At 48.2% G+C, this 27,293-nt stretch overlaps 1 protein-coding gene across 2 annotated transcripts in view; it reads left to right on the top strand.

Annotated features, from left to right (window-relative positions):
* The window catches only part of NOTCH2 (notch receptor 2), a 142,828-nt gene that overhangs the window by 78,529 nt on the left and 37,006 nt on the right, over positions 1–27,293 (top strand). Inside the window, exons 6-13 of one of the 2 annotated variants that reach the window (XM_039841354.1) lie at positions 8,884–9,117; positions 10,410–10,565; positions 10,973–11,161; positions 12,052–12,165; positions 12,996–13,109; positions 14,407–14,640; positions 18,343–18,473; positions 18,504–18,977. In XM_039841354.1, the coding sequence (XP_039697288.1) occupies positions 8,884–9,117; positions 10,410–10,565; positions 10,973–11,161; positions 12,052–12,165; positions 12,996–13,109; positions 14,407–14,640; positions 18,343–18,473; positions 18,504–18,635 (1,304 nt within the window). In that variant the 3' untranslated portion in view covers positions 18,636–18,977. Of the gene's footprint in view, positions 1–8,883; positions 9,118–10,409; positions 10,566–10,972; positions 11,162–12,051; positions 12,166–12,995; positions 13,110–14,406; positions 14,641–18,342; positions 18,474–18,503; positions 18,978–27,293 lie in introns of those variants that run through there. The other variant, XM_039841353.1, reaches the window with a different exon arrangement.

Raw genomic sequence — 27,293 nt, 5'->3', positions numbered from 1 at the left:
GTGTGTTTTCTTGCTTTTTATCCTCGTACTTTTTGAGGCCCTTGGATCGGCAGACTTAGATCTATCTATTCTCACCTCAGAAAACGTCGCCGTCTTCGTTTTTTTCACGTTTTCAGGAACACCTGTTTTCTGTACAGTAGGTCTTCCTTCTTCCCCCCACAGCTAAACTCTCTCGTGCGATTTCAGTTGGCTCGTTCTTTTGTTTGCATTTTACGAGAGCTTCTTAAGCTTTCCCTTCATGACACTGATTTTTTTTCTTCTGGTCAGTTCTGTCCTTTGTAGCTTCCAATCCCGTTTTTTATTCGAACTGCGTTTATATTACTGTAATGGTTCCTCATTGAATCTCGGTCCTCTCTCTCAGCCTGCCTCCTTTCTTCAGAGTCCACGGTCCTGTATTACTTTTCATTTCTTTTTAGAACCTACGTATTGTCTAAACTTCTTGAGAGCACAGAGCCAGTTTTTTCTAAAACGTGTTGGTTTCTGGAAGTGAGTGTTTTCACAAGCAGTGCTCTTCATCTGCATCTTAAGGAGGATGCTGCCCATCTTTTACATGGCAGTGTTTTAACAGGTCCCGCTTTTTCCCAGTTTCTTTCCTCTGCTCATGGTTACTGCTTGCCCGTAAGGAGAGTAGGTGGATTCTCCTCCGAACCCCTGCTACAGTTTGTTCTCCCAGGGATGTGGGGGACTCTCCGTGTGAACGGGCTTCACAGCCCGGCAATCCAGGGCACCCAGGGTTGACCTAGGAGGGTGAGTGGAGTTCAGCCCATTCTCCCCTCAGCACCCCAGTGGGCTTTCTGAATCGCGCTTGGATCGAGTCGTTTCTTGGCTTAAAATGCTGCAGTGGGTCCTCCTTGACTTGGATAGAGTCCAGGGCTCTGCCTCGAGCCCCCTCTCCAGCCGTATCTCCCCGATGCATGCCTTGTAATCACACCACACTGATTGTTTTTCATTGCCTCAAATGAGCCATGTGCTTTTTTCTATTCAGACGTGTACACAGACACTTCCTTCTGCCTGAAGTATTCCCCACACCATCCTCTTCCTACACACAGCCTCTCGGACAACCTTGCTAATATATAAAGTCAGTCTCTCTCTCTCTTCCTCTCTCTTCCCACTCTCTCCCTCCCTCTCTCCCTCCCTCCCTCTCCCTCTCCCTCCCTCCCTCTGTAATTGAAAGTTCATTCAGCTCTAATTTCAGCTCTAATGCAGGTTATTCTGACTTTAAGATAGCATCGCATGGGGTACTTCTGAGTCTGTTCCTGAGATAGTCTGTTGTACTTTCTCTGTTTTATAGGCCTGTGCAATCTCTGGCACTAAGGGGTCATCTGGGTTTAGACCGTATACCAGTGGAAAAAAGAACTTTAGAAATAGTTAAAGCAGGAGACCACTGTGATCTTGCACTATGGAGCCAAATGCTGCCATTACTATTAATATTTTGATGATAAATTCTTGTCATTAATGTAAGCTTGATAGTTTGAAGGAGGAGTTTGTAGGAAAATGCATCGTCGGAGAAGATACGGTGCCTTGGTATGAGATGCCACGGGGTCCCATATGGTGGCTTGAGAGTGAAACGTCATCCCCAGCCGGAGCTGCAGAACGTAGTTCCTCTCTGTGCTCCCAGGCAACAGGCATCGATTAGAGCACTCATCGCCCTCTCTTACAATTGCCTGTTTGCTTGTCAAACTCGTATTTGGCTCTAAGTTCTGCAGGGTAGAAGCCGCAACTGTCTTGTTCACCGTCATAATCCCAGTGTCTGTAGATCGAGGCCTGGCACACAGTTTATACACATTTGTTGAATAAGTGAATGAATGACCGAATGAATTGGATTATTATGTTTCCCATTTGTTTCTGCTCCAACCTCATCCCTCCAAAGTTAGGGCTGTTATTGGGTTCTTTTCTCCTTACGGGCCTGAGATACTCGAGTGTCTCTCTTCACTATGGACCAGGTGTGTACAACATATGTAAAACTGCACTAATTGCGAGAGAGAATTACATTTGACGATCAACGTAAGCACAGTGTCCGATACCTAGAAACAGCTCAATAAGTGATCTTTATTGTTTGAAATCAGTAGAGCATTAGGGAATAAAGAAAAAACGGATTCTTTGCCTACTTACCTTCATGCAGAGGGAGGTGACTGACAGAGGACTTCTGTCAAGAAGGGCCGACGGGGACAGAGTGTTTAGGGAAATCTTTGCTTGCCGATGACGGAGGGTGCCCACCACGAGGCAGCGTTCCCCTTGAGACGTAGCCGAAGCCTCAGGGTCGAAAGCAAGCTGAGCGTGGTGAGGTATAACCGAGATGGAGTTCAGCGCCTGAGGGGGCCGAGGCGGGAAGTTTCGCGTATTGCCTGGCGGACGTGATAAGGGGGTGACGGGAGCTTGGTCGGCATGAATAGGATAGAGGCGCCCCTAAAGGAGCGAGGGAGATGAACTGAAAGGTGGGTGTTATTTGGGGGTTAGAATGACTGAAGAGAAGACAGAAGCAGTTAAGCATTGGTTTAACAAGTATTTTCGAATACTTCGCAAGGAATATTGCTCGCTGGGCGCCGTGCTAAGTGCTGGGGATTCGCTGATGAAGTGAATAGCCACCACCCATCTCTCTGTGGAATTTCCAGTCTAGTAAAGAACAGACATAAATCATAAAATTACATGTGAAACGTGAACTGTAATAAATGCCTTCAGGGAAAGTAGAGGTTATTAGGAAAGGACCTTAACAGGCAAAAACAGTCGAGTTTGGGGTAGGCATGTAATGTCTCTTCGAAAGGTGACATTTCAGCCGTGGACAGTGAGTAAGAATTAGGGAGGGGGGGACGAGGGTGTTGCTGTCACAGGGAACAGCGTGTGCTGAGACCCTGAGTGGGGGAAGTTTGTGAGAAAGGAAAACAAGCCACAATGGCTGGAGGTCGCGGCGCTTCACAAGGAGAGATGAGAGAAGCAGGCGGGAAACACGGACGGGGTTTAGAATTCTACTCATCGAAGGGTCTGAACAGGCACGTGGCCCGAAGCCACGTCCTCGTGGTGACTCTTTAGAACATAACGGGTCGGGGTGCATGGACGCCGGCTTCTGAGGGCCCGGAAGTCGGTGGCGTCTAGGATTAGTGGGAACGTTCGCCCAGGTTCTCGCATTTATCTGCGCGCGTGTCCCCCACCCCTGCGTCGCCCCGTCAGCCACCGCACGCCCAGGCCTCGTATACACACTCGTGCACACACGCGTTCTCTCGCTAGGCAGACCCTGCGGACTCCGGCGTTTACGCGGAACGTTTCAGCCAGCTTGAGTGCCAGCCGGCGGGAGAATCGCCCAGCTTGTCCTCTGTCCTGTCGCCTCCGCAGCGGAGGGGACAGCGTCCCGCGGAGGGAGGAGAAGTCTGACAGAGGCTCTGAGCGTGCTCTGCCGTGACACGGGAACATGAAATCCCGCAACCCTGAATTCTCCCGATTTAACCGTGGAAGAGGAGGGAGCCGGCTCAGGGCAAGGGCCGGCGAGCTTTTTTGTCATACATTCTCACGCTGTGATTGTTGTTGCCATGAGAGCTGACCCTTAACAGAGCCATCGATGTGATACAAGTTTTTCCCACACGCTTCACGGTGGAGAGATGACCCGGAAGGGCGAGGACGTCTTCCCCAAGCGCTAAGGCTCAGTGACCATTTCTTTTCTTTGCTCCCCTCCTCCGCTTCCTTCCCAGTCACTCGTGACTCCGAGTCAGATTGATGGTTTGTGTGCGGCATCCTCAGAGAGCCCCACGAGCCGCTTGTCCCCGGCGTCCTGCAGAGCGCAAATGCTGCCTGCTCCGTGGTCCGTGGCTCGCTGGGCTGGTGCACGGTGCCGGTGAGGCCAGGTCAGGTTTCCGTTTCAGCACAGTCCCCGTGGGTCCACTCTGTCATGTTTACTGCCACAGCTGTACCCATAATGTTGATCATCCTATGGTTTTCAGGCAGCAGGATGGGCCAGTAGGAAAAGATCGGCGTGGAAGCTGGCCTGCTCCTTACAGCCAGCACAGCACGCTTCTTGTTCTGCTGGTCGCTGCTGGTGGTGTCATTGTGTCGTCCCCTCCTTAGGTGCGCTGCTGAGACACCTTGCTGCTCCCCTGTGTTTCCCAGCCCGGCCCTGCTCCTCAGCAGCCAGCTCAGAGTCCCTGTCCCGTGTTGAGACTAAATCGATCTGCCATGACCTCACAGCCTTTTCAGTACTTACTGATTTTCGTTTTTAATTTTGTCTATTTCTAATTCTTCTTCCAACTGGCTGTACCAACATGGACAAGTCATGACACCTCTCTGGTCCTAGTATCCTCATCTGTAAAATGGGCACGTTAGATGGGCTCTAGGGTCTAAGATCTGCGTCACCACTGATACCAGGTGCCCAGTACGGTTCCTGACATGGGAGCAGAGGTGAATGGCAGACACAGTCCCCGCCCTCATGGGAGTTTATAGTCCAACAGGGGCAGACACTGCAGAGAGTAATAAACATCAAATTACAACTTTTGATGAATGCAGTAGATGCAGTGATGGAGAAAAATGGGGACATGTGAATTTGGGGATCCACCTTGGTTATAAGAGAGGTCTAAGGATGAGAAATAACCAGACGTATAAACGAGAGGGGGAAGGGGGCTTGTGGTGGGGAGAACAGGACACGCAGCGTCTCTGGGGTAGGAAAGAAGCTAATGCTGCGGGAACCAGCAGTAAGCCGTCATGGCTGGGATGAACTACGTGAAGGGGAGAGATGCATTTATGAGGGAAAACGATCACCCAGAAAACGGTCAGTGGCTGCAGGAGGCGCTAAGGCGTCAGCAGAGGCTGTGGCGGTGACAGTTCCCGCCGAGGTGGCAACAGAGAAGGTAGTTCCTCGCAACAGGCCATTTCCATTTCCTGGGCACACAGAGAATGGGGGGCGCCCGACAGCCCCCTGCCTTAGCCCCAGTGCTAAATGGCACTACCTGGCAGGTGAAATTACTAAGCGGGATGATTGATGTCCTCAGAAGCTAGCGTGAGCTTTGCACTCATATTTCTGGGGGTTACCAGCAGAGTCTGCGTGTTGAGACAGATGCTGGCACGAGCCGAGACCTGTTTGGGGGGGAGGGTTGGTAGCGTGGTAGGGCTCCCTCCTCCCCAGAGGCTGTCATGTGCTCGGTAGCTCGTAACTTCGTGCTCTCGCCTCCTCTCCCTCTTAAACGACCGTCGTTCACTTTCTGGACCGCCTGTGTCCTACTGGCAGACTGATCTTCAAAGGCAATTTCGATCATGTCTTCCCCACCCATGGACCCACAGCTCCCTTTGCTTGTTCAAAGCTTCTCAAACGATCTCCAGCCTTCTCCCTCTTAAACCCCAGCCAAAGGATACACTTCGCCCTTTTTGATATCTTCAAGACCTCCCCTCGCCACCCTCCGTGAGCAGCTCCGCCAGCCCAGGTCACCAGGGGCTGTTCCCATTTCCACATTCCGTGACCTTCTGCCTTTGTTTATTTCTACCAAGAGTGTCCTTTAATGGCTTCGTGCCTCCGAGCCGCCTCGGTGTGTTTCAGAAACCCTGGGACCAGGGACCTTGTCTGTAGACCCTGTCTCTCTACTCCGGGGCTGGGCATGCAGCTGTGCTGTAGCAGAAAAAGCAGCAGGTCTGGGTTTGAATGGCAGTGCTGTCACTTACCGGTTTATGACCTTGGGAAGGTCACCTTCCCTTTCTGAGCCCTGCAGGTCTGACATTTAGTTTCCTCCGGTGCCCTGAGGGTGACGACCCCGAGGAAGTGCAGTGTCTTAGCAGACGTCCGACCGAGAATTCTTGAACAAGCATTGGACTGACCACCCGGGTTACTGTTGTCTACATTCTGGATTTTAAAACATCGATCGAATTGGAATCCGGAGGGGAAAAAAGTTGCGACGTAAATGAGCCTGGGAAGGAATGTCGCACTGGAGAACTGTGCCCAGAGCTTAGAGAAAATGATCCATTCCGTAGAAAACCACTTAGAAGCCAATGTGCCCTTGACTCTAGTTTGGTTTCTCTACCAAACAGTATCTAATGGATACACAGTCCGAAGGTGCTCAGTGACAGTATCTAACTTTCAGATATGAATCTCGTTCAGAAGAGAGTGAACTGTACCCAAAAGCGTGTTTGATTTTGCATAGTAACGTGCCGTCGTTTTTCCAGTAATCCAGTTGAGTCACGGTTTTCATCCTCACCGTCTGCCCCCCCTCCGCGTCCCCGTGCCTTGGTGTGCTGGGAAACGGGACAGGCAGAGGCCGTTTTCACACGGTCAGACTCACACCTCAAGTCTTCGTTAAGAATTTTCGAGTCAGGTAACTCTAGTTCAAACCCCGGCTCCTTGAGATCACGGAGCCTCATGCTAGGCAGGTGTTTTAATACCTCTCGGAGCCCGATTCTCCAGCCGTAAGTGAGGTAATTTTTGTCACCGTTCAAGTGCAGTGCCTGGGTCGTAGTAGGCCACAGTGCCAAATCTCCATGCCAAGCACCGTTTTAGTTACCCAGTCTGTCTTACTACAATATTTAAGTGTCTCAGTGTTACGATGCATAAGAAACGCGTATGAGATGTTTTTAAACCCAGTGTCTTGCACTCAGAATTATCTCAGAGCCAGTCAAAAAGAAAAATAACATCCAAATTGCTCACACTCTGTAAGTCATTGTGGTTCGAGGTTAGCTAGCATAGACTTTGAGTTCACATCAGTATAAGAGACGAGACTGTCCTTCATTTCCAGGTTACAGCCGCTCTTCATCTACTTCTTAGTCATGTTTTCATTTCTAAATCCCACCTGTATCTTAATTACACATCTGTCTCTATCCGAGGTACATTTCTACCAGGACAGCAAGGGAGCAAAACTTTCTGTAATAAATGACGTCATCCGCCTCGAGGGAAATTATTGCCCATGCATGCACTCACTCACTCACTCAGCATTAGCTCATACTATGGGTTGCACCCAACAGATCCCCCTTTGAAATTGGGGAAACCCATCAGAGGGGACATCTCTCAGAGTAGTTGTGCCCTGGGATGCGCTTAGGAGCAGGTGAGCCTCAGGAACAGCCGGAACCAATAACTTGAATGCTCCACGATTCTGTTTCTTTCTTCCGAGTCACCCTTATCACTTTCTCTGTAGACCAGCCACTTCTTCCTATCGGTCCATGTGACAAAGGGTCCCTAGTCCAAAAGTTTGGAAAAGAGACACAGTATGTATAAGTCTCATCAGATGCCCATCCCGGATCAGTCAGCTCTGCCCAGGAGGGCGTGATCACGTAAAGGCATGGTGGCCGCATCAAGAATTATAGATGAAGTGGGGTGAGGAGAGGAACCCAGAAGGTTGTCGCTGGGCACAGAGTTCCACAGGTGCCCACGCGCCCATCCTGCCGTCCTAGGCAGTGCGATCTTGGCTGGGAATACAGAAAAGCGTTAATGCACCGAGGCTGCTTGCAGCCAGGTGACGAGAGAGAGAGAGAGAGAGAGAGAGAGAGAGAGAGAGAGATGCGTAATTACATAAGTGCGACACAGTGATGTCGGTCCTGTAATAATGGATGTGGTAACTGGTGTAAAGAATGGTGTAATAATGGGAATGAAGGATGAGTGGTCACTCAGGTGAAATCGGACACAACTCGCTTCTGCTGGCAGTGATGCCTCCTCAGCTGGGCGCAGTGTGGGCTTTCTGAAAATACTCGAGCCAGTGAATTATTGTTAGGCATTCTGCAGACTAGGGATAGCCTTGGCATGTTCTGAGTATAAGCATCATGCACTTTTTCATTAAGAGGCCTCTCCATCAGAATGCCTTTTTGAATTATTCACGGAGTTCTTTTACAAAGAAAGAAGTAAGCCCACTTTGAGGTTTTTTGAGTTTCAGTGACGTGTGGTGTTTCCGATGACCTGAATATTAGCTCCTTTGCTCGCTCTCGAAACTGGAATTACGAGACCTGCAGTAAGACCAGTTCATCGACTTGTTTTACAGTTCAGCTGGCCTGGCACTAAACTGCTTGTTAATCACGAATGCCTGGCTTCTAAGCCAAAGACATACTCTTGGTCCTTGTCATGGGACCCAAGAGCCTTTGCCATGGTCCCCCGTCCTTTGCTATCAGAGCGACCTGCCGAGAGTCCATAGCGGTCTTACATTTATCATCCTCCAGTTTGCTGTTTTTGAGGCAGAACAGACTGATCCTTCTTCCATCTTCCATTACTTGGGTCGACTTTCTGCGTCTTAGTCCACAATTTCTGTGTCCTTGAAGCTTGGTTGCCTCGGGCTGGGTATGATTTACTCCAGTCTCTTCTTGGCTTTGTTTTTCGCATCCAGGTTTTACCGAGGCTTTAATGGTCATTAACCTCTTCTCGCTACCTTTGCTCGCCCTTACTGTCATTTTTTACTTTGAGATGATATAATTTCACATGCAGTTATAAGTATTAATGGAGAGACTCTGTACCCTCTACAGAGTCTCCCTCAGTGGCCACCTCGCCATGCAAAACTGTCGTATAGTCTCATAACCAGGATCCTGACACCGATGGTCCAGGTGCAGAGCCATCGCCCCAACATTCTGAGCTTTAAGTTCCTTCTCATCAGTCTCTTACTCGTCTCTTAGACTCTCTGTCCTCCCCCTTCTCAGTCACACATTCACTGTCCCCGGAATTCACCTGAGTCAGGGACCCTAAAAGACTTATCTCCTCTTTGGTAGGTGGGCTAAGTTCTCAAGTTGGCAGAGTTCCTAGGGGTAGCCACTTCCACTCTTCTTCAGATTATTTGCTTAGAATCAGTATCATTCGGATGGCTCACGGCGGCCTTAACGTTCACGCGAGGGCCCAGGCCGCTGCGCGTTCCGCCTGCCTTCATTCCAGGCAGGTCTCAGGAGGGTGGAGAATGTGCGGGGGCCGGCGTGGCGCTAATCCTGATCAAAGGCGCTTCCCCCCCAAAGGACAGTTCTGCACGGAGGACGTGGACGAGTGCCTGCTGCAGCCCAATGCCTGTCAGAACGGGGGCACGTGCACCAACCGCAACGGCGGCTACGGCTGCGTGTGCGTCAACGGCTGGAGCGGGGGTGACTGCAGCGAGAACATCGACGACTGCGCCTTCGCCTCCTGCACGCCGGGCTCCACGTGCATCGACCGCGTGGCCTCCTTCTCGTGCATGTGCCCGGAGGGAAAGGCAGGTACGGCCAGCAGAGCCACACGGCCGGGGGCCGGGGAGGGGGCCGGCGCGCATCCGGGGTTTCCGAGCCCCTCGTCCCGGTGGCCTGTCCTTTGAACCCCCACGTGCAGGGACACGTGCCTCAGGGCGGCTCCTCCACAAGTGTCGTCACTAGCCCAAGGGCTGTGAAGTTAGTCTTCTCCCTGGGGACGTCCGCGTCTCAGCCCAACTGTTTGTACCTTAGTTTTTAATCCTAGAAAAGTGAAAGTTAGTTACCGTTGCCTCGGGGGCGTCTACTGACCGACCGCCTTAAGATGTGTGGGCGAGAAGCACCTCAGAAATCAAGAGGAGTCTCTTAGGAATTGAGACGGAATTACTAATGGATGGATTTAGGGACTTCATTTTAAGGAGAAATGGTCTATTCACAAGGAGTTGGCAGGAGAGAGGCCTTTGGGTGCGTTCCAAATCGCAGGGTCTGTGGACATGTGCCTCTGAGGGAGGCTTTGTGCCGACCGCAGGGTTCACGTCGCCCTAGCCCCTCGGTGCAACGGCTTCGGGCTCCCGTAGTGGAGAGGAGAGGAGGTTGGCAATGCGGTGGGAGGGGACACGCTCGGAGAACCTCGCACCCAGCAGTTCTGGAGTGTTCTCACATCCCTGCCTTCCCAGAAGCCCCGCCTCCAGCTTTGCAGAAGAAGCCTTCCTTACCTGTTCTTAAGCTAATTGCAGACTGGAAAATCCAGTTCCCTTGTGAACTACTGGGAACATGGGGCCTGGTAATGTCTTCAGAGTCCCAAGGGCACTTGAGCCAAGAATGTCGACACTGTTCAAGAGCTGCCCTCCTGCAGGCGGACGATGCTCGCTCTGTTTTCCCTCTGGGCCTGGGGAAATGCTGGTGGTGCCATGATCGCCAGTCATCATGACGTGGGGAAAGCAGGTTACCTAATAAAACGCAGCACGCGTGCACTGTTTGAGACATAGAGTAAAAATTTATTGTTTATCTGAAATGCCTATCGAACTAGGCATCCTCTATTTTTATTTGCTAAATCTGGAAGCACTAAAGGAAGGCTGTCGCATTTTCCTGTCTCTGACCATCTCAGAGATGGCCCCTGTGGCCCGTGGCTGATGCTCAGTCAGGGCACCAGGTTGTTGACTCCTTGCTCGGCTGCAGCTCGTCCCTTCTAGGGTGGGATCAGGAAGTTGCCTCTGCGTCTCCATATTGTATTTTCATGAGCCAATAAAAGGTTTTCCCTCCTTCACGAAAGAGACAGCTCTTGCCCAAGGAGGGACCTTTTCTCTTTGTTCTGCTTGGGACAGGTCTCTTATGTCATCTGGATGATGCCTGCATTAGCAATCCTTGCCACAAGGGGGCACTGTGTGATACCAACCCCCTCAATGGGCAGTATATTTGCACCTGCCCGCAAGGCTACAAAGGGGCTGACTGTACGGAAGACGTGGACGAATGCACCATGGGTGAGTTCACGGACTCTTTCCTCTTCCTGTGTTGTCTGTCGAGCGCGGCAAGCACTTAAACTGAAGCACATTTCACCCCGAGAGCGTGTTGTACGCAAGCGCAGATCTCCCCTGCCGCGTGCCCACGCTTCACAGCTAACCCCTCGGCACGATCCCGTATTCTGTTCCGGGAACTGAAATATATGGCGTTCTGCGCTTGATTCTTACTCTGAAGCCCGACCTCGTGACAGTCGGGGGGAAAGAACAGCAGAGATGCGGGAGAGTCGAGACGGCCCTCGTCGTATGGACTGATTCGTTTGCTAACAAGGAAGCGGGAGCCTCGCCCGGGCGCCGTGGCGCTCGGACACTGCCGTAGTCCGCGTCTGGCGACTCCACGGGTTCCAGTCACCGGTGCTTGTGTCTTCCAGCCAACAGCAACCCTTGCGAGCACGCGGGGAAGTGCGTGAACACGGACGGTGCCTTCCACTGCGAGTGTCTGAAAGGCTATGCCGGGCCCCGCTGCGAGATGGACGTCAACGAGTGCCATTCGGACCCCTGCCAGAACGACGCCACCTGTCTGGATAAGATCGGAGGCTTCACCTGTCTGTGCATGCCAGGTACGTGGGCCCATCGGTGTGTGGGGTCGAGACAGGAGACACCGGACTGCGCCTCTCGTAGGTGGAGCGCCCGAGTGTAGTGTGGCAGCTCCGTGAGCTCGGGTCAGCATTTAATTCTCAGTGGTGGCGGGGTTCCCAGCCCAGGGGACCTCTAAGGAGCTGGAATTCTTAGAGCTGCAGAGACCAAACTAAACAAACCCCCGTGTCGACATCAGTTACGAGGAAGGGAAAAATTTAGAAGGGATCGTTTTTAGGCAGATATTCTTTAATAAAGGGTTTACTGTAAGGTTCCTCTAAATGTCAAGCTTTCCAGATTCCCTTGGAAAGTATGACACGAGGCCATTCCACTTCTGGACGTTAATTTCACCATGAGCGTGTGGGAGCCCGCACTTCATCGTAGTCACGTACACGTGGTTGATTAGTGGTGCGCCTGAGAGAGCACAGCTAAATCCGCCTAACTGCAGAGGGTGACGGTGGCCGCTCCCACCTGGGGGTCCTCCCGGCCTGGCCTCGGCTCACAGCCCGAGAGCACCAGCATCTCCGGCCCAGCTGGTCTTTAGGAGCACGGAGCGGGGATCCCGTGGGTCTGGCGCTGTCCTCAAAGCAAAGCCTGGACTGGTCAGAGAACAGGGCGCAGTCTTAGTCAGCATGCCAGGTCTCACCAGTGCCTTTGGAGGTGGCCTCTTCCTCCTTCACAGTGACACGGCTGTCCCAGAGTGTCCCCCGTCTGGCCTGACAGCCACTGTTGCCCATCATGGCCAAGTCCGCTTTGCCGTCTGCGGAAACGGTCGTGCTGACAGAGGATGTAGAGGTCTTTGCAAATCTGTGCGCGCTCAGCGAGCGCGCACGTGTCCCTGCTTCTGAGCCGCCTGTGTGGCCCGTCGGTTCAGGTTTCAAAGGCGTGCACTGCGAGCTGGAGATAGACGAGTGCCAGAGCAACCCCTGCGTGAACAGCGGGCAGTGTGTGGACAGAGTCAACCGCTTCCAGTGCCTGTGTCCGCCGGGTAAGTGGCCGCCGCCGGCCCCGGGGCGCTCTGAGAGCGCGAAGCCGACTGGCCGCGGGGGTGGGGAGGGAGCGACGGCGCGTGGGCTGGACGCGAGGACTGGACGCGAGGACTGGACGCGAGGCCACCGTTGCCGGAAGCGCGTCAGGAGCGGCACGTGTGTGCGCAGGAACGGGGTCCGCCTCGGCGAGGACGCCTGTCACCTCCTCCGTGGCCAGAAGTCCGAGTCCGTCCCAAGTGGCCCATGACCCCTCTGCCTGTGCGTGTGTGGCAGAAAGGTCACACCTCAGAGCAGCCTTGGTTTTAGGCTAGTCAGGATTTTTTTTTTTCCTCCATGAGTCACATTCTTGAAGCCCCTTCGCGAGATGATTATTTTTAGACATTTCAGCCCTGGGTTCAGAAACAGACAACACAAGTCCTTTTTTTCCAGAGAAAGCTCTGCCTGTTCTTTGGCTCCCCAAAAGGACATTGTGGAAGATGTGCCAGATGTTCTGCCTCTCGTCGTTTCTTCGGAGAGACGGGCCCAGGCCCGCTGGCACTACACGTGTTCGAGGGCTCCGTCCATAACCGTTCACTCCCCGTCTTAGCTGGACATGAAATGTGGGAGGGGAAGAAACAGGTGGAGACACACCCGGGTGCCTCTGATGGCCTGAGCTCCTCCCAGCCCTCCCAGTTCCCTGTCGGGGAGAATAAGTTTACTTTTGCTGACGCATTGGCATAAGCCCCACTGGAACCCTAACCCAGCAACCCTAACTCCTCGGCATCGTTCTCATAATGGAGGGAGACGTAGGCCAGGCCTTTGACTTCTGTCACCTCTGTGCCCTTTCCAGGTTTCACCGGGCCAGTTTGCCAGATCGATATTGATGACTGTTCCAGCACCCCGTGTCTGAACGGGGCAAAGTGTATCGATCACCCCAACGGCTACGAGTGCCAGTGTGCCACAGGTAAGATTTTCCACGTCGCGTGCCCCCGGGAGGTCTGCCTGAGCTACGTAGGAGGCTGCCCCGCTCCGGCCACACCCCCGCCCAGTCCCTCACGGGGCTGTTCTCTACTGCGCACGATCTTCTCCCAGAGTATTTCTTGCTGTTCTCTCTTTCTTTCTACCCCACCTGCCTCCTCCTCCTCCTCCACCTCCTCCTCTACCACGAGAGCGGCCTGGCCCGGACCTTTCTACTTGGCGGCCATGTCTTTCTGGGGCAGATTTTGGTAGCAGTGAGTCCAGCTGGCTTGGTTTACTCCTCGGGGAAAGGGAAGAATTCCTGTTGAATGCTGTTTTTCACTGGGGCTCCTCAGCAGGAGACCTGTCTCTGTGTTTCTTGAGGCAAGTGATTGAACAAAGGCCCCGAAAGCTCAGGGCAGTTGCGTGCGAGTAGAGACTCATGCACTGAGAGCCAGGTGTGTATCCGGAGAAGAGAGAGCTCTGCAGGCACCGTTGGGGTCCGCTTTCCTGACTTCTACTAAAGTCAAAAAGAATTAGTTACAAATGCTCCACGTTTCTGCTCTGTGGCCACAGTTTTCATTTGGGAGTGGTCTGAATACGAACACATTCGCTTCCTCACAGACCAGTGTTGTAGGGAAGGACTAGAAATGCTCAGGAAAGGTGATTTTCCACTGTCCTTTTCATCCCACTGCTTAACAAAGAAAGAGGATATGAATATAATTCAAGACATTTTTCTTATTTTCGGAAATGGGTCCTTAAAGGGTTTGAAACGTCACGTGCGTGATTTCTTTCTAGTCATAGAAAAGCAAACTAAGTCACAAAAATAAACACAGAAAATTAATATTTCAGCAGTATTGGGACGTCACCCCTTATAAGGCCTGCTCGGATCAGGCCCCGTCAGATGAACCACTTAACTTCCTTTCCTTTCCACAAACCGTCGTCTGTGGCTGGAGAAGTTCCAGGGTTTGTCCCCCGCTGGCCTGATTACGTTCACAGAGAATAACCTTTGTGGGAGACAGATGCAGAACCTCAAAGTCATGTTCGAAAGGGAGGAGAGGCTCCCCGCAGTCCTCCCAAAGAGATTTAAGGGTGGATGAAGGAGCTTTTATTTGTCCCTAGATTTTCTGTTAAGCGCTCATAACTCGTTCATCCTTTTTCTTCGCATATTTATTGAAAACTCACCCTATACGCACAGCACTCCGGGAGGGGACGCGCGGTGTAAAGAAGGCCGCGGGGCGTGTAGGGAGCGCGGGGTGTCGGGCGCGCAGCAGCAGCCCCGGCTCTCACGCCTCTTTTCCCAGGGTTCACCGGCGCACTGTGCGAGGAGAACATCGACAACTGCGACCCCGACCCCTGCCACCACGGCCAGTGCCAGGACGGGATCGACTCGTACACCTGCGTCTGCAACCCGGGCTACATGGGCGCCATCTGCAGCGACCAGATAGACGAGTGCCACAGCGGCCCCTGCCTGAACGAGGGCCGCTGCATCGACCTGGTGAACGGCTACCAGTGCAACTGCCCGCCGGGCACGTCGGGTAAGCCGCCCCGGCCCGTCCCCCGCCCGCCCCCCGCGCGTTCCCGCTGCTCCCCGGACGCTCGCACGGTGTCTCGACTCCTGTGGCCAACGCTCAGACACCTAGCAAAGAGTCTTTTTTTTTGTTGTTTTCTGAGAAGCGCAGCCAAAGCCACAGCCCGAAGCATCTCAAAGGGAGATGGCTCTCGCCAAGAAAGAAATGAGAGACGATCGCTGTACAAAGCTGGCGATTTTGTGCTGTGTTTTCCTCCAGAGGAGCACACCACTTTGGAAGAGTTGAAATGAGCATTTAAAGTTGAAAACCCTCCTGCTTCTGCGGCTGGATTTTATTGCCTTTTTTTTTTTTCTTTAACCTGCACCACACGCAGACAGATGAGGTCGGCCGTCCCCCGGGACCCCACACCCTGCCCCCCACCTGTCTGTGCAGTGGGTTTTCTCTGTGTCAGGGTCCAGTATCTTGAATGTGACGCTCTGCTTCTGCCATTTGTCCCCAGTGGGCTGGGGCGTTCGGGGGGCTTGCGAGGGCGAGGAGAGAGGAGGCCGTAATTAGGATGCGGAGCCGGCTCTGTCCGCCGAGCTCACCGTGGTTCCCCGACTCCGGCTGAATGACGGTCTGTTCGCTTTGAGGCGTGCTGCTCCTTGTGGGGGGCGGGGAGGGGTGGGGGTGTCCAACGATTTTCTCAGGCAGCAGCATTTCACAGGTTTCGCTGGGTTCTGTTTTACTTATCCGAGGAATAATTATAGTCACAACTGTGGTTAATGGACAGAGAAGTGCTATGTCCCAGATCAAAGGAAAATGTATTAGTGGAATATTAACTAGTGTCTGCCTTTGTTGGAGGGGGACATGCCAACACAAGGGAGCGAGTGAGTGAGCTCATTCTCGAATTCAGGGAAACGGCCTAGGTAGGGGGCAAAGGTGGGGGAGGGCGGCGAGCTGCCCTCGTTTCATTTTGTGATTTCCAAATCCATTCCTTCAGACTCGTCAGAGGCCCTGGTATTCATCCAGGACCTCGTACATGCCAAGTTTGAAAACAAGGTCCTTTTTGAGTTGCTCAAGCATATGAAAAACATCCCATGCCTTCACAGCTGAGAATGCCCTCCCCTGCACGTTGAGATAACTCACTAAAAGGACTGAATGGATCTTTGTGAAACCTTCCAAAAGCAATTTGCTTCCGGGCTGGTCCCCAGACATGAGAAATTGCAGGACGAAAAGAAATTTGAGAGATTTACAAGCAATTGAATGGGAGGCTTTAGAATGTGGGGGGGAGGGCTGCTGTATGAGTTTCTCTCCCGCTGTAACGAGCGCCCTGGAAACCTGGGTGTGCGGTGGCTCAGCAAGCGCTGTGTTTTCTCTGCGATTGTATCATTACGCCAGGATGTATCAGGTGCGTCCCCTGGGGAGGACAGCGAAGGCAAGGTGTAAGTAGCCGTCACCGAGAAAGGCAAGAAGTAAGTATGAGTGGCGTGCAGGCAGCATGGAGAAAGGAGACCCCGAATCTCTCAGAAAACGGCCAGATCGGTTTCTGTGGCTGTCAGGAGAATTAAAGCACAGAGATGCAGGCAACAGAAAGAAATCCTGTACTGGGGGAGAGGGACCTGGCGTCGGGGGGCCCGGGTGAAACGGTTCGCTCAGTCAGTCAGTATGAATAGGCTCTGAGTTCTCGAGTAAGATCATGACCCATCCGTAATGGGGTCCTAAGTTGGGAGGCTGGGGTTCGGACGAGCGTGTAGACAGAAGAGACGATTTACGGGGTGCTAATTACAGTCGTGGCTTCTCACTCACTGGGCACCGACAGCGAGACAAATTAGCCAGAACCGCTTCCGATGTTTCTGATGCCCTCTTCCACCTGGAGTCTTAAGATGGAAAACTGTTTTAAGTAAGTTTTTTTTTTTTTTATTGGTTTCGTGTCAGAATCCAACTTGACTGGCTTAAGGAATTATTAACAAACAAGTAAACAACAACTATAAAACAAATAGAATTTAGCGAAAGCACAAGAAGCATCTTATGGATTTCAAATGAGTTTTTGAGCAATAAGGCTTTGTAGGAATGAGGACCAGGGCCATTTGCAGACCTGAGGTCCCACGGTTTATATTACTACATTACATTGGGAAAATCTCATCGGCCCGGCTTGGGCTGGGCGTTTGTTCCTGCTCAGATAATAATGGCCTTGGGGGCGGAGTCACCCTGGACTGCGGTGGCTTTCCAGGGCCCGCTTGACAGAAGGGGGCTCAGTGCGGGGTTGGACACTCCTATAGGAGGAGTGTGGAAACTCGACTCCTGTGTGGCTAGTGAAGCAATGTAGCCTCGTTCCTCACAGAGCGACCACTGTGGTGGTGACAGATCTGGAGTCCAGAAAGCTGGGGTCACATCTCAGTCGTGCAGGTTGTGATAAAGTGGGGTAACGCAACTCGATTTGGCAGTTGAGTGAGACGTTTAGAGAAAAGCTGTATAAAGCGGAAGACAGAGTACTTTGCGCATCACAGCTCAATAAATTTTAACGTAATTATTGTTGTTAATAAATATTAATACAAAGTGCGAGTGAATAAAAATTATAGCATTTCATCAGGGAAGTTTTGTTTGCTAGTTTATAATTCCTATTACCAGGCTTTATTTTCAGACTTTTTAAACCACCACGCTATTCTTCTCCGATACCTAAAAAAGCATCACTAAATTCATGATAAATAAATAATGAAACATCATGAGTATTTTCACAAAATAATGGTAACAGTATGATTGGGATATCCCTGCCCTGTATTTAATTATATGTTCAATTGAACCTTTATTACCAAAGCCGGACTCTGCACTTCTCTGGGGCACAGACCTGGAGGGAGGCAGCATGCTCAGGAGGAGGAGGAGGTTACCTGATGCTTTTAAGATTTTCTTGAGCTTTAGAAGAGAACAGTAGCTGTCAGTTTCAAGCTCATGGTGGTGCATACGAGTTCCAAAATTTCGATTGCCGTGTGAAAGCTTAAATTTGATCTTTGGAGCACAATGCCCAGTTGTTTTTCTTGAAATGGCAGGTTTGCTTCTCTCACTTAATGTGAGCCCCGTACTCGGGTCTGAACAGCCCTGGTTTGTCCGTCATTCTTCCGAGTAAGATGGGATTCCGTGAAAAGAGCAGCCATTTGCGTTCAGAGCCCAGCCGCCTGGCTGCGGTTCCCGGAGTCAGCTCCGGGTCTGGGAGGCCACAGAATCGCTTTCTGTGTGCTTCCCATTTTGTCACACAGACCAGCGGACGTACACGCAAGGATCAAGATGTGACAAAGTGATGAAGTTAATAATTTTGACAAAACCAAGGCGTTAGTAATTTTGACTTCCTCGCCAAAGTCATTCATAAGCAGAACTGTCCCTCTGGTCTGTACTGTGCGCGCGTGGGGGGTGAAGAGTCCGGTGACCTCTGCTGCACGCTGGTGCCGCTGCCGGATTCCCGCTCTGATGCCGGCCGTCCCCCTCCCCCCCCGGCCTTCGCGGCGGCAGCGCCAGTGCTAACACGAAACAGGCAGATCGTGGCTCAGTACGATGGGTGAGATCCTCTGAGCTCACGACCCTCCGCCAGGGTCTGGAGGACCGTGCTCTGAAAACTGCTGTTACGCTCTGTCGGGGGCTGGCGGATGCTCCAGGTGTGACACCTGGCGTCGCCAGCAGACACCGTCCGTGATTCAGCGGTCACATCGCGTGGTTTCTCTCCGCTGTTGTCTGCAGGTGTCAACTGTGAAATCAATTTTGATGACTGTGCCAGCAACCCTTGCGTCCACGGAGTCTGCGTGGATGGCGTTAACCGGTACAGCTGCGTCTGCTCCCCGGGATTCACAGGTAACAAACGCTCCTTCTCGCTGGGCGGTCCCGCCGCCCGCCCCATCACGCTGAGAAAAGGGCATCCGAAGGGAAACCACGTTTCAGATGTTTCCCGTTCCTTTGTCTCCTGGAAGGGTGGACGTTTGTCTCCGTGCTTCTCTAGCCCAGTTTTCTCCCTACGGGCCTGCCTTAAACTGTAACACGAAACTTTTCGGTAGTTAAGGTTTTCAGACCGTGTGTGTGTAGCTACCTGAGAAGAATTTCCGGTCAGACTGTGAGTTTCTGTCGCTGTGCTTGAGTTGCATGGCTCCCAAGCCGCCTTGGGAGCGAATGCCTTCGCCTTCCGTAAAGGCAGCGCCGAGGTGAAATTCTATGAAAAAACTAAATGCTTTTTTTTCCTGAGAACTTCTTCTTATGGGAACTTGTTGGATGCGGCCAGAACTTGAGAAGACCAACCTAATTTGACTCACGCAAGTGAGATATTTTCTTCCCAGGAGGAAGGAAGTAAATGCTTAAAATAAAGTTGGTTGTAACTCCTCTTAGATTATAAGCAGCCAGAGCATCCCCCACGCACACACGGGTGCGGTCATCTCCCGCACGCACACACGTGTGCACACACCTTCTCTCTCTTGTTGATGGGATTACCTCTGTCTTTTACCCTCCTGATGAAAAGGTGCCGTGGTCCCTTACACACCCGTCCGATAGTGGCACCCCTGGGGGGCACGTACTGGGCCTATCCTGTTTTTTCTAGACGGTGCCACACGCAAGCGGGCACTAACATACGGCGTTACCGTGTCATGAATGCCGCATGGACATTGGCAACCAACGCGAGCCACTTCCCGCAGAGCTTGCTGACCCGCGGCGTGGAGGTGGTCGGAGCCGCGTGAGCGTCCGCCCCCCACTGGCGCAGAGCCGAACGCCGCTCTGTGTGTCACAGTCCGCTGTCGTCCTCGTGTCATCGCGGATGTGAACGAGGGCGTCTGTGGCCCGCGCAGGTCGCCGTCACCCCTGTCGGTGGAAGGTCGCTCAGAAGACAGGTGCGATGGCAGTGCTCGGGTTCGGTGCCCAGCGCTGCCGGCGGGAGCCAGGGCACGCGTGTGTCCTGAAACTCGCGCCAGGGTTACGCGGCCGCCCACTGAATACGCAGAAAGTCCCACGAGAGAGGACGTGAGGTGCATTTTGTTACACGGGTAATAAGAAAAGGGCCACTTCGTTTATTAAGGACTCGTTTTGAGCTCGGCACTTGCTTGCCACTGCCGTTGTCATTCTTCCGGTAGTGACGAGAAACCGGAGCCTCGACAGGCTCAGGGACGTCATCAGGGCACAGCGGGCAGGAGGCCACCGCAGGCAGCTGTGCACCCGAACCCGTGCTGGTTCCGGCTTGGGTGGGCAGCCTCGGTGGGCGCCTGCCGTGCCTTCTTTTGGATATGTAAGCCTGAGGCTGGACCTTTTTTTTGAAATGCCAGTGAATCATATTCTCCCCCTTTTTTACATTTAGCAAGCCAGGAAGGTCAAGGAGGGAAGACATAGGCTAAAAATATTCTAAGTAAACCGAAGGTGTAGCATGAAACTACATAAGCAAGAAATGGAATGTTTTGGTTACTGGGTGGTGCCCTGTTCTTGGAACTGTTCTCTGTGTCTGTTTTTTTTTTATTTTTTACTCGGCTGCTGAAAATATCAGAGACGACTCTGGTATATGCTCATGGGCTGTGAATGTGAGATGTTTCATTCTTTCCTTTGTTTTATTTGAATAGTACTTTTTAATTGCTTTTTAAAAAACCATTTCAGTGACAGTTTCGACAAATTAAGGGAGTTTTTTTTAAGACTTAATTCTCTGTTTTCCTCAGACCTCTCTATACTTACTGATTGAGAAAAGTAAGAAATCATGTGGTACCTCTATAAACTACTTTTCAGTTGCGTGAACTACTTTTTCAGTTTTACCTTCGTATCCATTATTTTCTGACTTCTGCTACAGTCCATAGAAGTCGATAGGTTGGATGAGAAACCAAAAGCACAGTCAACAAAAAAGTAAACAAGTGGGTGGGGCCACACGAAACTAAACAGCAAAGGAAGCAGTTGAAAGGCGACCTCCATCATGAGAACATGTTTACAAATAATACATATGACAAGAGGTCGAGGTCCAAGATAGATAGGGAACTCATCTGGCTTAAAAGCAAAGAAATAATTCAATTAAAAATGGGCAAAGGACAAGAACAACGATTTTGTAACTACACGTGGTGACAGATGTTGACTAGAATTACGGTGGTCATTTTGCAAAATGTGCAAATATCAAATCATCATGTTATATGCCTGAAACTAATATAATGTTATGTGTCCTTTATACCTCAACTTAAAAATCACAATAAACAGTAGTAGCTAAACATAATTTTAGAAAATATTATTAGACAATGATTTCCAGATAGAGATACTGGAAATGTCCACTGTGAATCTCAAGGCTACCCGATTTAACCTCAGACTAATTGTATTTTTAAGCTGTAAATCAATTTGGATTTAAAAATTCGCTATTATCTGAAACAAGTGAAGTTTTGAAAGCTGCACAATCTACCAAACGCTAGTGATTTTCAAATAGCATTTAAAAAGCTACTCATGAGTAACAAATCTACCAGTATCGCTAACCTGCATGACGGTCACTATAAAACTATTATAAGATCACCAAAATACAATAAAAAACTTAAATACGAGTTTTATAATCTCTTCTCTCTGTAAATCTCTTACAGTAGTTCCTAATTAGTAGTAAAGTATAAATGTTTAGAAATTACAAATTTTTAAGTGTCGAACATGCAGTTACGTTTTGGCTCTCTGGCCCTTAGCCCGCCCGGTCGTGGCATATCCTGTACAGGCACACTGCTACGAGCGAGGAGAAATGAGGAGCATTGCATTGTGGCAGATGTCGTAGCAAATGAGTTCATAATCTTAAAAAGATTTTTAAAAGTGTAATCAGGAACCTAGACTACATACATAAGCAAATGACTAAAGACTGGAAGAAAGTATAAACAAGGTACATACGTTAAAAAATGTATAAATAAATGTTTAGAATCTTGAAAATAAAAAAAAAAGGCAAAGGACCCGAATAGACATTTCTCCAAAGAAGACATACAAATGACCAATAGACATATGATCAGCATTGCTAATCATCAGAGAAATGAAAATCAAAACCACAGTGAGATATCTATCACCTCACACCTGATAGGATATCTGTTATCTAAAAGGTAAGATATAATTAATGTTGGCAAGGATGTGGAGAAAAGGGAACCCACCAATGATGCGGGTGTAAATGGTATAGTCATCGTGGAAAACAGTACGGCAGTTCCTCAAAAAATCAAAAACAGAACTACCATGTGATCCAGCAGTTGCACTCCTGAGTATACAGCCAGAGGGACTGAAATCAGTATCTCCAGGAGGTATCTGCACAGCCGTGTTCATGGCAGCATTATTCACAATAGCTAAGATACGGAAACAACCTAAGGACTGAGTTCCCAGAAAGTGGTGTCCATCAGTGGATGAAGGATAAAGAAGATATGGCGTGTGTGTATCTGTCTATATACACATATGTATGTGGACAATGGAATGTCATTCATCTGTGGGAAAGAAGAAAATGCTGCCGTTCGTGACACCATGAGTAAACCTTTAGGGCATTATACTGAGTGAGAGAAGTCAGAAAGAGAAACACATACTGTATGCTGTCCCTTATACGCAGAGTGTAAAAAAGCTGAACTCGTTAAAATAGAGTAGAATAGTGGTTACCGGGGGCTGGGAGAGCAGGGGGCGGAGTTGGGGGATGTTGTTTAAGGACACAAACTTGCAACTTGTAAGTAAGTTCTGGAGATCTAATGCACAGCATAGTGATCTTAGTCAACAGTGCGATATTATAAATATCAAAGTTGCTGAGAAAGTGGGTCTTAATTGTTCTCACCACAAAAAAAGAAATGATAACTATGTTACCTGATAGAGGTGTTCGCTAATGCTGTGATGTAATCGTATTGCAATATAGAAATGTATCAAGCCTTGTACTTACACAAGGTTATATATCAATCATATCTCAATAAAAAAGTTAACAAAAGCGGAGAGGGAAGTTTTAATATCCCCATTTAACAACTACTGCAACTGAGATAGAGCTTGGTGTGTCTGTTATCAGCCAGTGAGTCGCACGGCTAGGACTGTGAGTTCCAGAAGGCAGGGACATCCCCCAAATCACTTTTTTTTTTTTAGCCAGTGTCTAGGACAAAGGAAACACTCAGTAAATGTTGCCAAATGAATGACTAGAACTCAAATATGGGACTTCCAGATCCAACCCCAGACTCTCGAGTCTGAACTGCACCGTGGTTTCATTTATTCACCCCGAACACGTTGGGTCCCTACAAGGCGAAAACCATTGGTTTGCTTCTCATTCAGTAGTCACCGAGCCCAGCGAGGCGCATAGCCTCATGCTGGCGTTTCTGATGCTGGCGGGACCTAGACAGCGAATCAGCTGTCGGTCCTCACAGTAGACTGCACAGGGAAGCATTTAACCCGCTTGACTAAAGACGGCTTTCAGATCGATTCTGGAAAAAGTTTTAAAAGCAAACGAAGGAAACTTGAGAGGAGTGGCTTCTGGGAAGGTGCTTCCAAAAAAGGACAGAAAATGAAGAAGGCTTTTTCCTGTCGCAGGCTGAAGAGAGCTTTGCTGTTGAAGACTTTCGGCTCCTGTGTTAGTGCCAGTGGCAGACATCTAAAACAATCCGAGGTTGAGGCTGAGGAAGTAGTATTTTAAAATAAGTTATTAATAAAACATTTAAGAGGAAAACGGCAACCGCTACCAGATTATGGGTCTTCACCACAGGAACCACCAATCATGGTGTAGAGAGTGACAGAGGGTGGAAAAATGTTAATACCCATACTTTAGAGGGGTGTGTATCTTTTTCATTTGGAATTTCCTGTTTAAATGCAGGGTTACTCTTTCTTCAATAAAAATGCATGTTTTTATCTGAGTCAGGACATTGTATTCTTTGAAACGTATGAATTCCTTCATAGCAGTCACTCGTTGCCACTCATTTACAGAATTATGGGTTATTTTTAAATTTTCTATCATTTTGGAATATATAGTTAAATCTCAATTATTCAGAATTTAACAAAGCAAACTCATAATTGGCGCACTTTGCAACTTAAAGCAATGTATGTCAAGATTATAGCAGATATTTTTTCAAAGTGCAATTTTGGGTGTGTTTTAGAAGAAGAACATTTACTTCGATTTCATGTATTCTGAGCATTTATACTATTACATGACGATAAACTAATAATTGTCTACGTCAGAGTTTCTCAAACTATAGTATTTGAACCACCCGTGTTATTTAAAATGTGGTTTAGACCCTGCCTATCCCAGCCCATCGTGATGGGCCTGAGACTCTGCTTTTAAGCAAGTACTTTAAACGGCTCTCTTTGCATATTAAAGTTTGAGAACCACTGGTGTAGAGGGAAAGACCCCGAGTTGTTTTCTCAACTATCAGAGGACAATCGAAATTTTATTTAGAATAGTATTCTCTCTTCTTCCTGAAGCAGAAAATGGATCCATACAACTCTAGGAAGGAAAGTAAATGGCCTTTCTTTTTAACCAGATTAATCATTAAATTATTAGTCCGTCCACCAAGCATTCTGGTTAATTGAGATTTACCACAGGTAGAAATGTAGAGGCTGACTAACTGAAGACAGGAGTCTGTGGTAAAGCAGCTGAGAACAGTGATAAAAAAAGCTTTTTTAAATTTTTATTTTTCAGTTACGGTTGACATTCAATCTTATGTTATTTCAGGTGTACAGCACAAAGGTTAGACGTTTATGTAATTTATGAAGTGATCCCCCCCCAATAATTCTAGTCCCCACCTGGCACCATTCACAGTTCTTACGATATTATTGATTCCCTACGCTGTACATCCCCATGACTGTTTCGTAACTGCCAGTGTGTGCTTCTTAATCCCTTCACCTTCTCACCCAGCCCCCGACCCCCTCCCATCTCGCAACCACTAGTTTGTTCCTGTATCTGTGCGTCTGTTTCTGTTTTGTTTGTTTTGTTCTTTAGATCCCACATGTAAGTGAAATTATACGGTACTTAACCTTTCTCTAACTTATTTCACTTAGCATAATATCCTCTAGGTCCATCCATGTTGCCACAAATAGTAAGATTTCAACCTTTTTTATGGCTGAGTAATATTCCATTGTATGTATGTACTACCTCTTCTTTATCCAGTCATCTGTTGATGGACACTTAGGTGGCTTCCATTTCTTGGCTGTTGTAAATAATGCTGCAGTGAACAGAGGGGTGCGTATATCTTTTTGAATTATTGTTTTGGATTTCTTCGGTTAAATGCCCAGAAGTGCAATTGCTGGGTCATGAGGTAGTTCTATTTTTAATATTTGGAGGAACCTCCATAGTTTTTTCTAGTGGCTGCGCCATTTTGCAATCCTGCCAACAGGGCATGAGGGTTCCTTTTTCTCCACATCCTCTCCAACACTTGTTGTTTTTTGATTTATTGATGACAACCATTCTCACAGGTGTGGCATGATATCTCATTGTGGTTTTAATTTTCATTCTGATTTATGACATTGAGCATCTTTTCATGTGTCTGTTGGCCATCTCTATGTCCTCATTGGAGAAATGCCTATTCAGGTCCTCTGCCCATTTTTTAATTGCATTGTTTGTTCTTTTTTGGTGTTAAGTTGTATGAGTTCTTTGTATATTTTGGGTATTGAGCCTTTATTGGATGTATCATTGGCAAATATCTTCTTTTTAGTAGGTTGTCTTTTCGTTTTATTGATAGTTTCCAATGATTTTTTTAGTTCGACATAGTCCTATTTGGTAATTTTTTTCTTTTGTTTCCCTTGCCTGAGAGGAACTATATATATCCAAAAAAAATATTACCGAGAGCAATGTCAAGGAGTTTACTGCCTATGTTTTCTTCTAGGAGTTTTATGGTTTCAGATCTTATGTTTAAGTCTTTAATCCATTTTGGTTTATTCTTATATATGGTATAAGAATGTGGTCTAGTTTCATTTTTTTACATGTATCTGTCCAGTTTGCCCAATATCATTTATTGAAGAGACTGTCTTTACCCCATTTTATTTTCTTGCCTTTGTCATAGATCAATTGACCATGTAGGCATGGGTTTATTTCTGGGCTCTGTATTCTTTTCCACTGATCTATGTGTCTGTCTTTATGCCAGTACCATGCTATTTTGTTTACTGTAGCCTTGTAGCATAGTTTGATATCAGGCAGTGTGATACCTTCCAACTTTGTTCTTTTTCAAGATCGTTGTGGCTATTCAGGATCTTTCGTTGTTCCCTATAAATTTTAGGATTATTTGTTCTAGTTCTTTGAAAATACCATTCAAATTACCATTGAATGTATAGGTTGCTTTGGGTAGTATGGACATTTTAATGATTTTGTATCCTCTTTTCCATTAGTACAGTTATATGCTTCCATTTATTTGTATCTTCTTAAATTTCTTTTTTCAATGTCTTATACTTTTCCAAGTACAGATACTTTACCTCCTTGGTTAAATTGATTCCTAAGTATTTTATTTTTAATGCAATCATAAATGACATTGTTTTCTTAATTTCTCTTTCTGAAGTTCATTATTAGTATATAAATACAACTGATTTCTGAATGTTAATTTTGTATCCTGCTAGTTTTTAAAATTCATTTATTATTTTTAATAGTTTTTTGGTGGAATCTTTAGGATTTCTTAATATGTAGTGATGTCATTTGCAAGTAATGACAGTTTTACTTCTTCTTTTCCAATTTGGAGGTTTTTTATTTCTTTTTCTTCTCTGGTCGTTAGGACTGTGTTGAATACAACTGTCGAAACTGAACATCCCTGTCTTATTTCTGATCTTAAGGAAAACGCTTTTGGCTTTTCACTGTTGAGTATGATGTTAACTGTGGGTTCGTCATATATGGCCTTTGTTATGTTGAGATATGTTCCCTTTGTTTCCGCTTTGCTGAGAGTTTTTGTCATGATGGATGCTGGATTCTGTTGACTGCTTTTTCTGCCTCTATTGTTATGAGCATGTGATTTTTATCCTTCATTTTGTTTATGTGGTATATCATGGTAACCTTACATCCCAAGAATAAATCCCACTTGATCATGGCGTATGACCTTTTTAATGTATTGCTGAATTTGGTTTGCTAAATTTTTTTTGAGGATTTTTGCATCCATGTTCAGCAAGGATATCAAACTATAATTTTGTTTTTTTGTAAGTCTTTGCCTGGTTTGGGAAGTCTTTGCCTGATTTTGGAATTAGGGTTTGCTGGCCTTATAACATGAGCTTAGGAGCCTTCTCTTCTCTTGTATTTTTTGGAATACTTTGAGAAGGATAGGTGTTATTGCTTCTTTGAATGTTTGGTAAAGTTCATCTGTGAAGCCATCCAGTCCAGGACTTTTGTTTGTTGGGAGTTTTTTGATTACTGATTGGATTTTGTTAGTAGTTATTGGTCTGTTTAGATTTTCTTTTTCTTCTTGACTCAGTCTTGGAAGATTGTATGTTTCTAGGAATATACCCATTTCTTCTAGATTGTCCAATTTGTTGGCATATGGTTGTTTGTAGTATTTTCTTATGATCCTTTATATTTCTGTGGTATCAATGATCACTTCTCTTTTATTTCTAATTTTATTTATCTGGGTCCTCTTTTTTTTCTTGATGAGTCTAGTTAAAGAGTTATCAATTTTGTTTATCTTTTTAAAGAACCAGCTCTTGGTTTTATTGATCGTTTGTATTTTTCTAGATTCTATTTTGTTTATTTCTGCTGTGATCCATATTTCCTTCTACTCGCTTTAGGCTTTGTTTGTTATTCTTTTTTACAGTCCCTT

The sequence above is a fragment of the Pteropus medius genome, unplaced genomic scaffold, assembly GCF_902729225.1.
Source record: "Pteropus medius unplaced genomic scaffold, Ma_sr-lr_union100, whole genome shotgun sequence".
NCBI lineage: Eukaryota > Metazoa > Chordata > Mammalia > Chiroptera > Pteropodidae > Pteropus > Pteropus medius.
This window is presented reverse-complemented; position numbering and strand designations above follow the sequence as displayed.